Source organism: Danio aesculapii, chromosome 16 (genome assembly GCF_903798145.1).
Source record: "Danio aesculapii chromosome 16, fDanAes4.1, whole genome shotgun sequence".
Taxonomy (NCBI): Eukaryota; Metazoa; Chordata; class Actinopteri; order Cypriniformes; family Danionidae; genus Danio; species Danio aesculapii.
Window position 1 is genome coordinate 44,367,012 of NC_079450.1, and position 13,850 is coordinate 44,380,861.

Sequence of the window (13,850 nt, forward strand, 5' to 3'; positions counted from 1 at the left end):
GTGTTGAAGAGCCATGTACATTTATATCTAACCACTAGTTTAAGATTCCTTATTATCTAGACAAATATTCTGAAAGTGTTTACTATATATAGTGCTCAGCATCACGGATCTCTCTTTTAAATCAATATTTTCTACAGGATGCTTTACAATAGTTTTTTTGTGCATATACATTAGATCAATTAGTACCAAAACTATATACAGTTGAGTCAGAATTATTAGCCCACTTTTAATTTTTTTTCCTTTTAAAATATTTCCCAAATGATGTTGAACATAGCAAGGAAATTTTCACAGTATGTCTGATGATATTTTTTTCATCTAGAGAAAGTCTTATTTTATTTTGGCTAGAATAAAAGCAGTTTTTAATTTTTTAAAAACCATTTTAGGGATAAAATTATTAGCCCCTTTAAGCTATTTATTTTTTCGATTAGTCTACAGAACTAACCATTATTATACAATAACTTGCCCAATTACCCTAACCTGCTTAGTTAAACTAATTAACCAAGTTAAGCCTTTAAATGTTACTTTAATCTGTATAGAAGTGTCTTGATAAATATCTAGTATAATATTATTTACTGTCATCATGGCAAAGATAAAATACGTATATTAGAAATGAGTTATTAACTATTATGTTTAGAAAATAAAAAAACAGAGATTGGGAAAAAAATAAACAGGGGGGGTGGCTAATAATTCTGACTTCAACTGTGTGTGTGTGTGTATGTGTGTATATATATATATATATATATATATATATATATATATATATATATATATATATATATATATATATATATATATAATTTCAATTATTAATATTTTTTGCAATAACTTATTTAAATTTAAATGTATTGTCGATTTTATATTTATAATCTTAAATTTGTTATGTTACCAAACTTCAATAGATATAACTTTAATAAAACTGTTTTGTTTAAATACACAAAAAATATTGGCTATATTCACTGAGAAATTGCTAAAAATTATATTTTAAATATTAGTCAAAGATAACACAACACATCATGCAGTTTTTAAATTATTAATTATGTAAATTAATATTAAAACATTTTTATCATTAGGGGAAAACAAAGCCATTGCAGGTTTGACAGTGCACATGATTGACTTGTGTAAAGAGAGAGGCAGAGCTGTCATTTGATCGCCACCTGGTGGTGAATTGGATCTGCTTACAGAGGGGGAGGCCCTCTCTGACTTTATTGCTGTGAGGAGCTGTGGCTGTAGGGTGGCAATTCACAAACCATGTGGACACCAGAAGGATGATGTCAAGTTGAAGGAGTTCTACCAGGCTTGGTTGACCTGTAGGACTTCCGAGGGAGCTGATGGGTTCTGACAAGCCAAGCATGCTGCAGCTCAGACAGTTGCAGAAGAAAAAAAATACTGGGAGGAGTCCGGGGAGACCATGGAGGAAGACTACTGCTCAGCATCAAAGAGATTCTGGCAAAGTGTTCCGACGCCTCAGGAGAGGGAAGTAGATCCACACCAACACTGTTTACAGCAGAAGCAGGGAGCTGTTGACCTTGACTGGTGATGTTGTCGGGCTGTGGAAGGAATACTTTGAGGACATCTTCAATCCCACTGACATGTCTTCCGTTAAGGAGGCTGGGGTTGAATCACCCATCACCTAAGCTAAGGTCACGGAGGTAGTTGTAATCTCTGCAGTGGGGGTGGAAGAGATACACTCTGTGTACCTGGAGTCGGATGGAGTCTAGTTTGGCGACTACAGGATTTCATCTCTGCTATTCTTTAGATGATGTTGTTCTGTTGGCTTTATCAGACATGGACCTTCAGCTTACTCTGGGACAGTTTATTGCCGAATGTGCTGCGGCAGTGATGAGAATCAGCACCTCCAAGTCTCAGGCCATGGAGCTCTACCAAATAAGTGACTTGCCATCTCCAGGTTGGAGGGAAGTCCTTACCCCCAGCTGGAGGATTTTGAGTGTCTTGGGTTTTTGTTCACGCGTGAGGGTAAGATGGATCATGAGATTGACAGGTGGATTGGTCAGTCAGTTGTGGTAAAGATGCAGCTAAGCCGGAAAAAAGCTCTTAATTTACCAGTCAGTCTACAGTCCTACCGTCACCTATGGTCATGAACTTTGGGTCTTGACGGAAAGTACAAGATCTCAGATACAAGCACCTGAAATGAGTTTCATTCGCAGGGTGGCAGTGCACTCCCTCAGAGATATTATGAGGAGCTCTGTCACCCAGGAGTAACTTGGAGTTGAGCCGCTGCTCCTTCACATCGACAGGAGCCAGCTTAGGTGGCTCGAGCATCTGATTTGGATGCCTACCTAGGGAGGTGTTCCGGGCGTGTTCCACCGGGAGGAGGCCCCAAGGAAGACCCAGGACACTCTGGAGGGACTGGGGCTGTTTCTTAATATGCGTTCTTCAGTGGTCTTGCATCCTCGTGTAATGATATCACTTATTTACCTCAGGAGTTTCCTTAAATGAAACGGTAAAAGAAAACATTACCATGCACATCTTAATAAACAAATAAACACATTAAATGTGTTTGTTTGCTGAAATTCGTGTTAAAATCTGTTTTATTTATATTGTCCAACATATATTTATAATGTTTTTATGCATGGTATATATTTTGAAAAGGGGAAAAACAATAAATCGTTGTATGAATGTTGTAATGTTTAAATAATTTTCCATTAAAAACGTGCGAAGGTCACGTGACCATCAATAAGAACGCAGCATCTCATTTCTCAAAAGGACGCGTTCTCTGTTCTCGTGGTCTCCCGAGTTCATTCTTCTGAGGACACCTGGCAAGAATGGTCTCCACAAGAACGTAAGTCCGTTCTCTGCCTTCTAGAAATTGAGAAACAGCCTATGTCTCTTGGCCTGCCTGGGCACGTCTTGGAGGAAGTGTCTGGAGAGAGGGAAATCTGAGGTTCTCTCCTGAGACATGCTGCCCCATGACCTGGCCCAAGATAAGTAGAAGAAAATGGATGGATGGACAACCACGTTGCAAAAAAGATCAATAAAGATAGACTTATCATGGATAAAATCAGCTTTATGGCATTTATTTGTAAGACTGTGAATGTGGCAATGCAGCAACAGAGAAAAAGTGACTGTATAAGTTTAAATTGTACCTCAGGCAGCTCCTAAGTACTATCTTCATTCATTTTCTTTTCGACTTAGTCCTTTTAATAATCTGGGGTCGCCACAGTGGAATGAACTGGCAACTTATCCAGCATATGTTTTACACAGTGAATGCCCTTCCAGCTGCAACCGGAGCCCCCGGAGGAAACCTACACGAACACGGGGAGAACATGCAAACTCCACATGGAAATGCCAACTGACTCAGCCGAGGCTCGAACCAGCAACCTTCTTGCTGTGAGGCTACCCACTGTGCCACCGTGCTGCCTCTAAGTATTACCTTTGTCCCATTTACAATAAAGGGTAATGTTTTACAAAAGGTTCAGTATTTTACCATTATTGCTTTATATATCATGAACTAATAGTTTTTTCCCACTACGCTGTGTAATTACCCTAAACACTACTTTTTTTCCATGTATGTGACCATTATTAAATTACATACTAGTGCTGTAAAAAAAAAACGTTTAATAGTTTCTTCATCCAACCAGAATGCATATGCAAAACACCATTGTTAAGACAAGGAATCTTAAACTTTCCATTGTAAATTAGTTTTTCATTGTTTACCTCACCTAATAAAGGTATGTCATCACCAAAACTATAAATAGCCAAAGCCTGTTTTCTTGATTTTTGCCCTATTTGTGCTATATTTTCTGAGTGCTAAAAATAATAAGTGCTAAAAATAATAAATATAGTTATAATAAGTTTTATAATAATGTATTTCATGAAATAAAATTGAACAAACAACAAAAAAGATCATGTGGTGTTTCTGTGCATTGTGGTGTATTTTTGTGTATGTAGGCTACTGTATACGCTTGTCAGATATTTACTCTCCACAATGCATATTTTAAAAGTGCCATATAACGATAATCTAGATACACAATTTGACAACTATTAGTAATATAAACAAATTACTCAATAAGATAAAATTATATTATGCAACAATAGACCACAGCTAGTAAAAACTTAGGTATGCAGTAAGACTTCTAAGGACACGATTTCGTGTTGGTAAATCATAATTATTAAATTCACAAGGCTTTAGCCTGGCGTTTTTATCTTGTGTCGGATGGTACTCCAGCATCCTCGCGATTTACGTCTCACACACACGCACAAAAAAACTCCTGTTGTAGCTTAGCAGTTTGAACAAACCGTAAACTCTATTTTTGTCATTATCAAACAGCTTAAGGTCACATCCCTTAAACGCAGTGGATAAAGCTGTGAAGTGACGCTCGAGTGCAATAACGTTCCACTTCACAAATGTTTAGCTTCGATTTCCTTTCAAAATAAGCTAATTTTTCCCTTGCATTCTTTCCTCTAGTGGGAGCTAAGATGTGAGAAAAGGAAGAGATAAAAGGAAACGAGGAAAGAAAGGGGGATGCGCGAAAAAGAACTAAAGAAGTACCCTCGTCTCCGTTATCAAACTCATCAACAACAGAAGTCGCCCACAGCTGTTCTCACAAGATTTGATTCTAGTCACGTGTTCCTCCTTTCAGGTAGACCTCTCGCCTTTTTCCTTTTGTCGTTAATTAACTTTGCGAGAAACCGAAAGTAAAAGTAAACATTATATGACTTCTTTTCAACTGTTCTGCCTCATACTACATCCACTGTTTTTATGGGCCATATGTATAGAGCCAGACAGAATCTGCTGACATGGTTTCTGCTCAGATTATTGTAAAAAAAATAATAAAAAATCTGCAGATGTGGAATGATTTTAAGAGTTTAATAAGTAAAAATATAACACATTAAAATAATAATAATAAAACTATTCATTCATTTTATTTTTAGCTTAGTCCCTTTATTAATCTGGGGTTGCCACAGCAGAATGAACCGCCAACTTATCCAGCATATGTTTTACGCAGGGGATGCCCTTCCAGCTGCAACCCATCACTGGGAAACATCCATACACACACTCATTCACACTCATACACTACGGACAATTTAGCCTACCCATTTCACCTGTACCGCATGTCTTTGGACTTGTTGGGGAAACCGGAGCACCCGGTGGAAACCCACGCCATCACAGAGAGAACATGCAAACTCCACACAGAAACACCAACTGACCCAGCTGAGACTCGAACCAGTGACCTTCTTGCTGTGAGGCGAACGTGCTACCCACTGTGCCACCATGCAGCCATAATAAAATTATTTAAGGTTTAAAATGCTAATTCAATTCGAACCATTTGTTTGGTAAATTCACATATATTCTAATATAGCCTACTAAATGACAGAAAATATTTATTTAAAAGCTGTATTGTAAATAAATCTTAAATATTTGCGTATTATTCAATAATATTACTGGAATTAATATAAAAACTTAATAAATATGTATTTACACACACATTTACTTTACTAAATAAATGTTGGACTAATGGTCTGCAGAAATCTGCTGACTAATTTTTCCTTTCACTGCGGAATCATTTTTATGGAATTTACAACTAGGGAATGCTGTTTGAACCTCACTGAGTTTCATTGAACCGGCAACATTTTGAATGGACTCAATATATGCTCACTGTTAACCCTAACCCCTGTTTCAAAGAGCAGAGAAGTAGCCTAGAATTCAGTTTCAGAAATTGCCCTTTGGGTTCAGCTTAAAAATAACAAGCTTTTATTATTTATCTACCAACTGCCTGTGATAAGTGTTGAGTTGTTTTTCAATTGCTCATGAAAAGACTTTATCAGCACTGGTATCTAGAGCAGTTGCAGTAACAAATTTTTACATGCAATAATTCACTTCAGAGTTATTGAATTATACTGTAGTGTTACATGTATGGTGTCAGAGGTAAACCCATTTATTTTGTGCTGTTAATTGAGTGCACAAATTCTCGTGAATCTTGCTGGTTCACTCAGAATGCCCCCAGTGGCAAATCACTTAACAGGTTTCATAGTTCTTATCTGATGTTAGATCTGCTTTACGATATTGTTGATATTAAGGCCCAATCCCAATTCTATTTTTGTACCTCTACCCCTTCAAAATTTACCCCTAAGAAATGGGACAGCACTACAGCACCTGCACACGTCATCATATGCCATCGTGAGCTCTTGCTTCATATGAGATCAGACGATCGCGACTGATGTAGTTACTCCAGTTGCTTAAAAAAATAGAGGCAAAGCAAACAGATTCAAAGTGACAATTAATTAGTATTTCATACAACTAGTACAATTTGTATTATGTGTCAGCAAATTATTCTTGTTTTAAATATACCTAATTTTTAAAATTGTTTTCTTTTTTTGTTTTATTTGTTACACGTTTTATAATGAGCACAAGAATGTAAGAAAATGCAGTGCTTTAAACTGTCTTTTTCACATTGCTACAGTAAAATTAAATATTTTAAATGGTTATAGAGAGTGTTTTGTGTCTGTCATATTGTTACTGTACATTTTGGAAACAAAAAAAGAAAAGAAACAATATTATTAACATGTAGAATATTTAGAGAATATTGTCCTGACTTTATAGAAGGCTTTCTGGGGACTAGAACAAAATACCTGCTGTAAATGTTATAGTATAATATTTTAACAATGGTACCATTAAACGGGATTAGAATGTTTTAGAGAACATTTACCTGTCTTTTAAGAGAATGCTCTGGGAAGTGAAATAAAACAATACGATAAAACGTTATAATAATGTTAAAGTATAATGTTGCAGCAACATTAAATTTATGGAAAAATACCAGCAGCTGTGGTTGCCAGTAATCTACTGTTTTTAATATTTTACATTTGTAAATTCAGTTTACAGAATATTTCTGTTAAAAATACATTCCATAGTCTGTATTTTTCATCGAACACATTTAACCCCTCAAATCCCAGAGCAAAATCCTCACTAGTGTCCTTACTACAGAGGGTTGAACACTCAGACAGTGATGAAGTTAATGAGATAATTAAGTCTCTAATTAAAGGAGGATTGATAGTTATTGATGAACAACTGTTAACAGCAAAATCACTGAAGGAAAGAAAAACACAAATAAGCACAGCCAAAACCAAAGATGAAATCAACTGAAAATAAAACTCTAAATGAATTAATAATTAATAAAAATAAAACAAATTACTCAGTAAAAATGTAATTTCTCAATATATCAACAGTGATCATTAAACAACACAAACATCAGGAGCTTCACTTATTACTGACCTTTGACTTTATTTCTGTCACATGAACAAATGCTCTTAAGGAAATTTTTGTTGTTCATTTGAAGTCACCATGATGGAGGACAGAGTCTGCTTTAGTTGGGCTATTCAACTATTTGTTCTAACACCAGTTTTAATTTTGGCTGCTATAATTAATTGTGTTAATCACACTATTTGTATAGCATGGAAAGTCAAAAGGAAAATCTATATAATTAGTCTGCTAATACACCATTCATAATGATAATGTTTGATCTACAGCAGAGCTCAAGATACACAGACATCAACAATTAGTCTTTGATTCTCAATAATGGTGACAAACAAAAAAATAAAAATCAACCCAGAACAACACAAAACAATCTACTGAAATATTACCCCCCCCCAAAAAAAAAAAAAAAAATAAAAAAACAACATAAAATAAAGGAAAAGAGATTGTAAGAACTTTAAGCTGCATAATATATTCATGCTGCAATGCTTGCTGAGATTTTTGTACTATGCTGGCACCCAGCATGCATTGCAGCATGAATGAATTAAGCAGCTTTTTTTTTTTTAGCACCCATGGTTGAGGTTCATATCCTGATTCTTGATGTCTATGTCATTAGGTGCAGCAGGAGATCTCAAGGTTTTGTGCATGAAAATAATTAAATTTTAAATGTAAAACTCTATGGCAAGCTGTAACATCCCAAACAATATCAAATAAAGCTATTTTCTATGACTTAACTTATAGAATTCTAGAAACGGTATCTGTAATGATCAAGTACACACAGTATAGTTTCTCTTTGCCTTTCTTGTTATAGCTGATGAGTTTCAGAAACACCATTATAACAGCCAGAGAAACATTAAGATAGAAGAGTAAAGCTCGGTCACACTGGGCTTTGTGTGTGCGAAATTCTGTTGTATGGCGCTGCGAAAAGGGGCGGGATTAAACAAGATGATTAGACATTTAAAAAAGCTAGCGATTGTTCCATGTTTTAAATTTCTGTCTAGAGAGGTCCTGTTTTGGTCCTTGATTGGTCTCACGCAGTCAAGTGATGCAATTTCACAGGTTAGAGTTCACCAAGCTTGAAGTTTGCACCGCAGCGAACTGCGAAACTTAACGCATGACCCTGTGTTTCCGGTACGACACATTCGCGTGAGTATGAATGGAAGTCTATGGGAGGAAAAAGTCCAGTGTGACTGCAGTTTTAAGGTTCAAGAGCTCAAATAATGCAGCCTCTGATCTCCATGATGGTGAGGTCAAATGAAACATTTTCAATAAAAATATAATTCTCTGTTAATTATCAAATATTCTTGCAGATATGAGAGAGTTGAAGTCAAACTGTAATCAGTGAAGCTGATAATGCTGTTATTTAATGGAGTTGTTGAATCCTCTGTTTTAATTCAGTTGGTTTGGTGTGCGGCTGTGTTTGTAGTTTTATTTCTTGTTCTTTCCTTCAGTGATTGGGCTTGTTAACAGCAGGTGTTCATCATTCAGTCATTTGTGTTCATTCACTCTGTCTAGTGGACTCAACTAATTGACTAATTTAGGGACTAGTGAATGAGGGTGTGGTGAGATTTCAGACACTGATTAGCTTCTCGAAAACAAAGGTTAGATCTGTTACAGTTATTTTCCGTATTTTGTACAGAAATGAGCTGTTAATCATTTATCAGGTTTTCACTGTAGATTGTACAGACTATTACTGTTAAAATCACGGACATCTTTTTACAGTGAATGCTACTTTGAAACGTATTTAGAATGTTTCTAGAGAATATTTTCCTACTATTAAAGAGAACATTCTGGGAACTTAAAGAAAACTACCTACTAATAATGTTATAAGAATGTTAGAATATAATGTTCTAAAATTGTTACCAGCGAATGTGGTTAGAATGTTTCTAGAAAATGTTATCCTATCTTTTAAGCGAATGTTCTGGGAACAGGATGTCCATATTGGAATGTGGCAGGTGTGTTATGGAGGCTGAATGGAAGCACCTGGTAATCCCAGTGGCCGCTGGGAATGCTGAATGCCATTTTAGTACTGGGGAAGAGGGGCACCTGCCAGTAGACTTTAGTGAGGTCTAAGGTGGACCTGGACCATGGGCTGCAGGAGAGTTCATTGATGGCCAGATCATTTATATGGGTGACCTCTTCCTCAATAGCCAGCTGTTAAGCATCTGGGAACTGATAGGGCCACAGATGGATGACTTCTCTGAGCGGTGGATCTCTTGCTGCTAAATTTTGGTCCTCTCAGGCTTGCCATTGAACAAATCCTGGAACTAACTGACAAGGGTTTCCAGCTCAGTCTTCTGATTTGTCGCCAGTTGCTCACCCATTGCGACAATGGGAGGACCTTCCTGGGTGTAAGCATCGATCTCACCCTGGAAATCTATCCAGCATTTCTGCACGTTCATGTGAATTTTTTTTCTCCTCCCACTGGCATCCAGGCTTATGCACTTTATAGTTGACAGAAATGATCTTTTAATCACTGTGCCCGGCCTCTGCCAGCACACAAGAAACTTGGCGGTGGTTGTGGGTAGGAGTATGACGACTTGGTCACCTGCTTAAAAATTCACATTTTTGAGCAGGCTAGTCATAAAGCCTATTACAGGGAATGCTGGGATATAGCCAGATGTTCTTTGACATATGGCATTATTCTGTTGACATCCAACAAGCCTGGGGCTGGCTTTGGTTTTTCACAACTTTAAAGAGAACATATGGTAACAGAAGGTCCCAGTCACTCCCATCCTCTGCATCTACCTACCACAAAATCTGTTTAAGGGGACAATGGTCTTCATGTTGGCCTGGTGGAGGGGTCTTGTAGAAGCGTAGAGCTGTTCAAAGCTGGATCAATCTTGTCCCAGCAGCACTGAAACCTTCAGGACCTAGAAGATTCCAACCATCACTGACCAAGCTGCCGTTTCTGTGGTGATTGTCACATGGTGGTTCGGTGGGTACATGCTGGGTATCACTGTAAACACAGGTTGCGCATCCTTTCTGCCCATCTTCACCATATGCTTTGGAGCTCCCGGCAAAATCTAAGAGACCGAGAGGTGCACCAGTTCTGCGAGTTCACCCAGCTTGGCTAAGCTGGCTGTGTTGCACATACTCAAGGGGCACGGCATCATCTGGGTGGCATGGGCTTGCACTGTAAGGTGTTAATCATAAAACCGCAATTAAAGGACTTCTAAATTCATCATAGGAGATAAGCCCCAAAGTCTTCATTTTGGGGAGCTTGTAATGCATATTAGGCTTGTTGGGATTCCCTCATCAGGAATGGTGCTAGCAGCTGAGCCCACTCAGTTTTGTCCCATAACTCCCTGTTAGCAATCATGTTGAGTGTGTGGACGTATGCTTCGATGTCATCTAGGTGACTGAGCTTGGTGAGATAGTGGTGGGCTGTGGTCCGCAGATCATGGAGCAAAGTGTGGGGTGGGGCTTACAGACTTTTGACCACCTGCTCTGTAGATTTCTGGTGGGGCGTGACTTCAGTGAGCCAGCAGATGAGCTCCTTCATATCGGCACACTACAGCTTGCATGGAAGAGCAAGTGGGATGGTTCTCTATGAAAAACAGCAACAGTGTTCTGTGGATGATGAAATTTTCAAAAAGAGTGAATGCTAAGGTACAAGTTGCAGATTAACAGCCCCGGTGAGATTTTATTGACAGGTAATAAGAGTGAATGTGCCATTGGAGGGAGGCTGTGCAGGTGAATGGTGCTCCATTAATTGGAGGTGAGGGAGAAACAAACTTCTGGCATGATTCCTTCAGGTGTGTGTGGTTGTGCTGACTTTAGGTTGACACTGTGTATCCCTTGGGTGGTCCACAACAATATATATTTTTACAGGGTTGAACAATGAAACTGAAATTCCTGGTTTTTGACCACAACAATTCATTAGAATGGTGTAGCATCCTTTTGCGGCTAATACAGCATCAACTTTGTCTTGAGAATGATAGATTCAATCCGCACAATGACCACAGGGATTTTGATCCATTCTTCTTGGAAAATAGTGACCAGGTCACTACGTTATGCTGGTGGAGGAAAACATTTCCAGACTCGCTCCTCCAAAACACACAAAAGTGTCTTAATAATATTTATATCTGGTGACTGGGTAGGGCATGGGAGATGTTCAACTTCACTTTCATGTTCATCAAATCACTGTCACCAGTCTTGCTGTGGGTATTGGTGCATTATCATCCTGAAACATGACACCGCCTTCAGGATACAATGTTTAAACCATTGCGTGCACATGGTCCTTCAGAATGGTTCAGAAGTCTTTGGCAGTGATGCACCCATTTAGCACAAGTATTGGTCTTAGGGAATGCCATGATGTTGCACCCCAAACAGTTGTGGTGGAAACAGGAGAGCTGAGGTGCAGATTTAATTCTGCAGTGAGTTGGGCAGTTGTGGTTTTATGTTTTTTTTTTTTGCATTTAATCCTGGTTAGCACCAGGATATCCCTTTTAGACAACTTCCTCTTGGGTCCATAGTTACTCCTGTTAGATGTGGTTCGTCCTTCTTGGAGGTATGCTGATATTACCCTGGATACCATGGCTGTTGATCAGTGGTGGAAAGAGTTCTGAAAAATTATTCTCAAGTAAAAAGTACCATTACTTGCGTAAAAATGTAGTGCAAGTAGAGTAAAAAGTATCGATTGTAAATATTACTCAAAGTATGAGTAAAAAGTAGCCCTTTTTAAGAGTAGTGAGTAGTGAGTTTTACGCTGTTAAAAGCTGATGCATTTACATGTAATTTGTATATGTGTGTAAACGTAGCATTCTGTAGTGCATTTAAATATTGCCCAGCAGGCACACAACATCATAAGACTTTAATATTAGGTTAGATTTAGGTTGTGACGTCAGGTGAACAAAATTCAACCAGTCAGCATCTAAGGACAATGTTATTTTTATGTCCAATGATGACGTTAAATGACGTTGATATTTGGTCGATTTTATGTTGTTAGAAAGTAACCAAAATCCAACGTCGACTTAAATCTTAAATCAACATCATATTGATGTCAAATACTAGCATTTATTTATCAGGTATGGCAACATCTGGTAACATAAGGTAAGTCCAACATCTGATAAATGTCAATAGTGGTAATGTCCACACAACGTCAAACTGTCACATCATTAGACGTTGATATTTAGTTGGTTTTAGGTTGGAAGTTGGACATTGACGTTGGCCTGACATTGAGTTCTGATGTCAATACAATTTTCATTTCCAAACAAAATGCAACGTCCCCATGACGTTGGGGTACAATGTCAATCTGTTGTCATGTTGACGTCTTGTGCCTGCTGGGTGTTTAAGGCCATTTCGGTCATTATACAGTAAACATCCGTCATCTTGTCATCAATGACATGCATAAAAACAGTCTCTGGGTCAATGTGTGTAAAGACATTTTCTTTGAGTACTTCCAAACAGTTTGCTGCAATTATAAATCGCCCATGTCTTGATGTAGTTATTATGATGCGATTTACCTTCTATGTGTGATTTGATTGGACTCGCAGGAATGATTTTTCTAATCCCCATAGACAAGAAAAAATAAAGTAGTCACTGCAGGTTGAAGGAAAGTAGAGGAGTAAAAGTACAATATACTAAACTAAAAATGTACTCAAGGAAAAGTAAAAGTACACATTTTTAAAATTACTCAGTAAATTACAATTACTGAGAAAAAAATACTGAATTACAGTAATTTGTTGTAGCAATTAGAGTATTTGTATTTAGTTACTTTACACCACTGCTCTTGATAAATTACAAAGACTTGTTGTCTTGGTCACAGATGCGCCAGCAAGATGCGCACCAACAATTTGTCTTCTTTTAAACTCTAATATGTGACGCATAATGTTTTGTACAACTGTGTATTAAAATGTTTAAAAGAAATACCTTCGCGCTCTGCTCTTACTGGTGGAATGTGGAATCAATGAAGATTGCCCACCAGGCTGTTCAAATTTAGCCACAAACACTCGAACAGTAAATTGGCCAATATTTAATTTTGGTTGTCCAACCCCTGTATATAAAGTTGCTTGCAATAATCAGACAACATATTTGATTTAGGCGACACAGTAGGTAGTGGTGGCACCTCATAGCAAGAAGGTCGCTGGTTCAAGCCTCGGCTGGGTCAGTTGGCATTTCTGTGTGGAGTTTACATGTTCTCCCTGCATTCACGTGGGTTTCCTCTGGGTGCTCCGGTTTCCCCCACAAGTCCAAAGACATGTGGTACAGGTGAATGAGGTAAGCTAAGTTTTCCATAGTGTATGAGTGTGTATGTGTGTTTCCCAGTGATGGGTTGCAACTGGAAGGGCTTCTGCTGTGTAAAACATGCTGGATAAGTTGGTGGTTCATTCCTTTGTGGCGACCCCAGATTAATAAAGGGACTAAGCCGAAAATAAAATGAATGAATATTTCATTTAAGTACAGAAGCACAACAGATTCTAAAAGCCATGACCAAGGGCAGTTATTGTAAGGTACTGATTTTACTAACAACAGGTATGAATTAATAATTGTTTTGTCTCTGTCATTAACAGCATCGCCGCACAGCTACTTTGGACTGAAATGGCAAACAGCAGCATCCCTGATCTGAAAGATCATACACTTTACCTGTGAGGTCATATCATATCTTTGTATTATTAAAGATTGCGCTCTTGTTTTG

General features: G+C 37.9%; 1 protein-coding gene across 1 annotated transcript in view; it reads left to right on the top strand.

Annotated features, from left to right (window-relative positions):
• The first annotated feature begins 1,785 nt into the window (after nucleotides 1–1,785).
• The window catches only part of ccr8.1 (chemokine (C-C motif) receptor 8.1), a 13,638-nt gene continuing 1,573 nt past the window's right edge, over nucleotides 1,786–13,850 (top strand). The window contains exons 1-3 of the mRNA XM_056476103.1: nucleotides 1,786–1,974; nucleotides 4,582–4,601; nucleotides 13,726–13,800. Of these exons, the coding sequence (XP_056332078.1) occupies nucleotides 1,786–1,974; nucleotides 4,582–4,601; nucleotides 13,726–13,800 (284 nt within the window). The remainder of the gene's footprint in view (nucleotides 1,975–4,581; nucleotides 4,602–13,725; nucleotides 13,801–13,850) is intronic.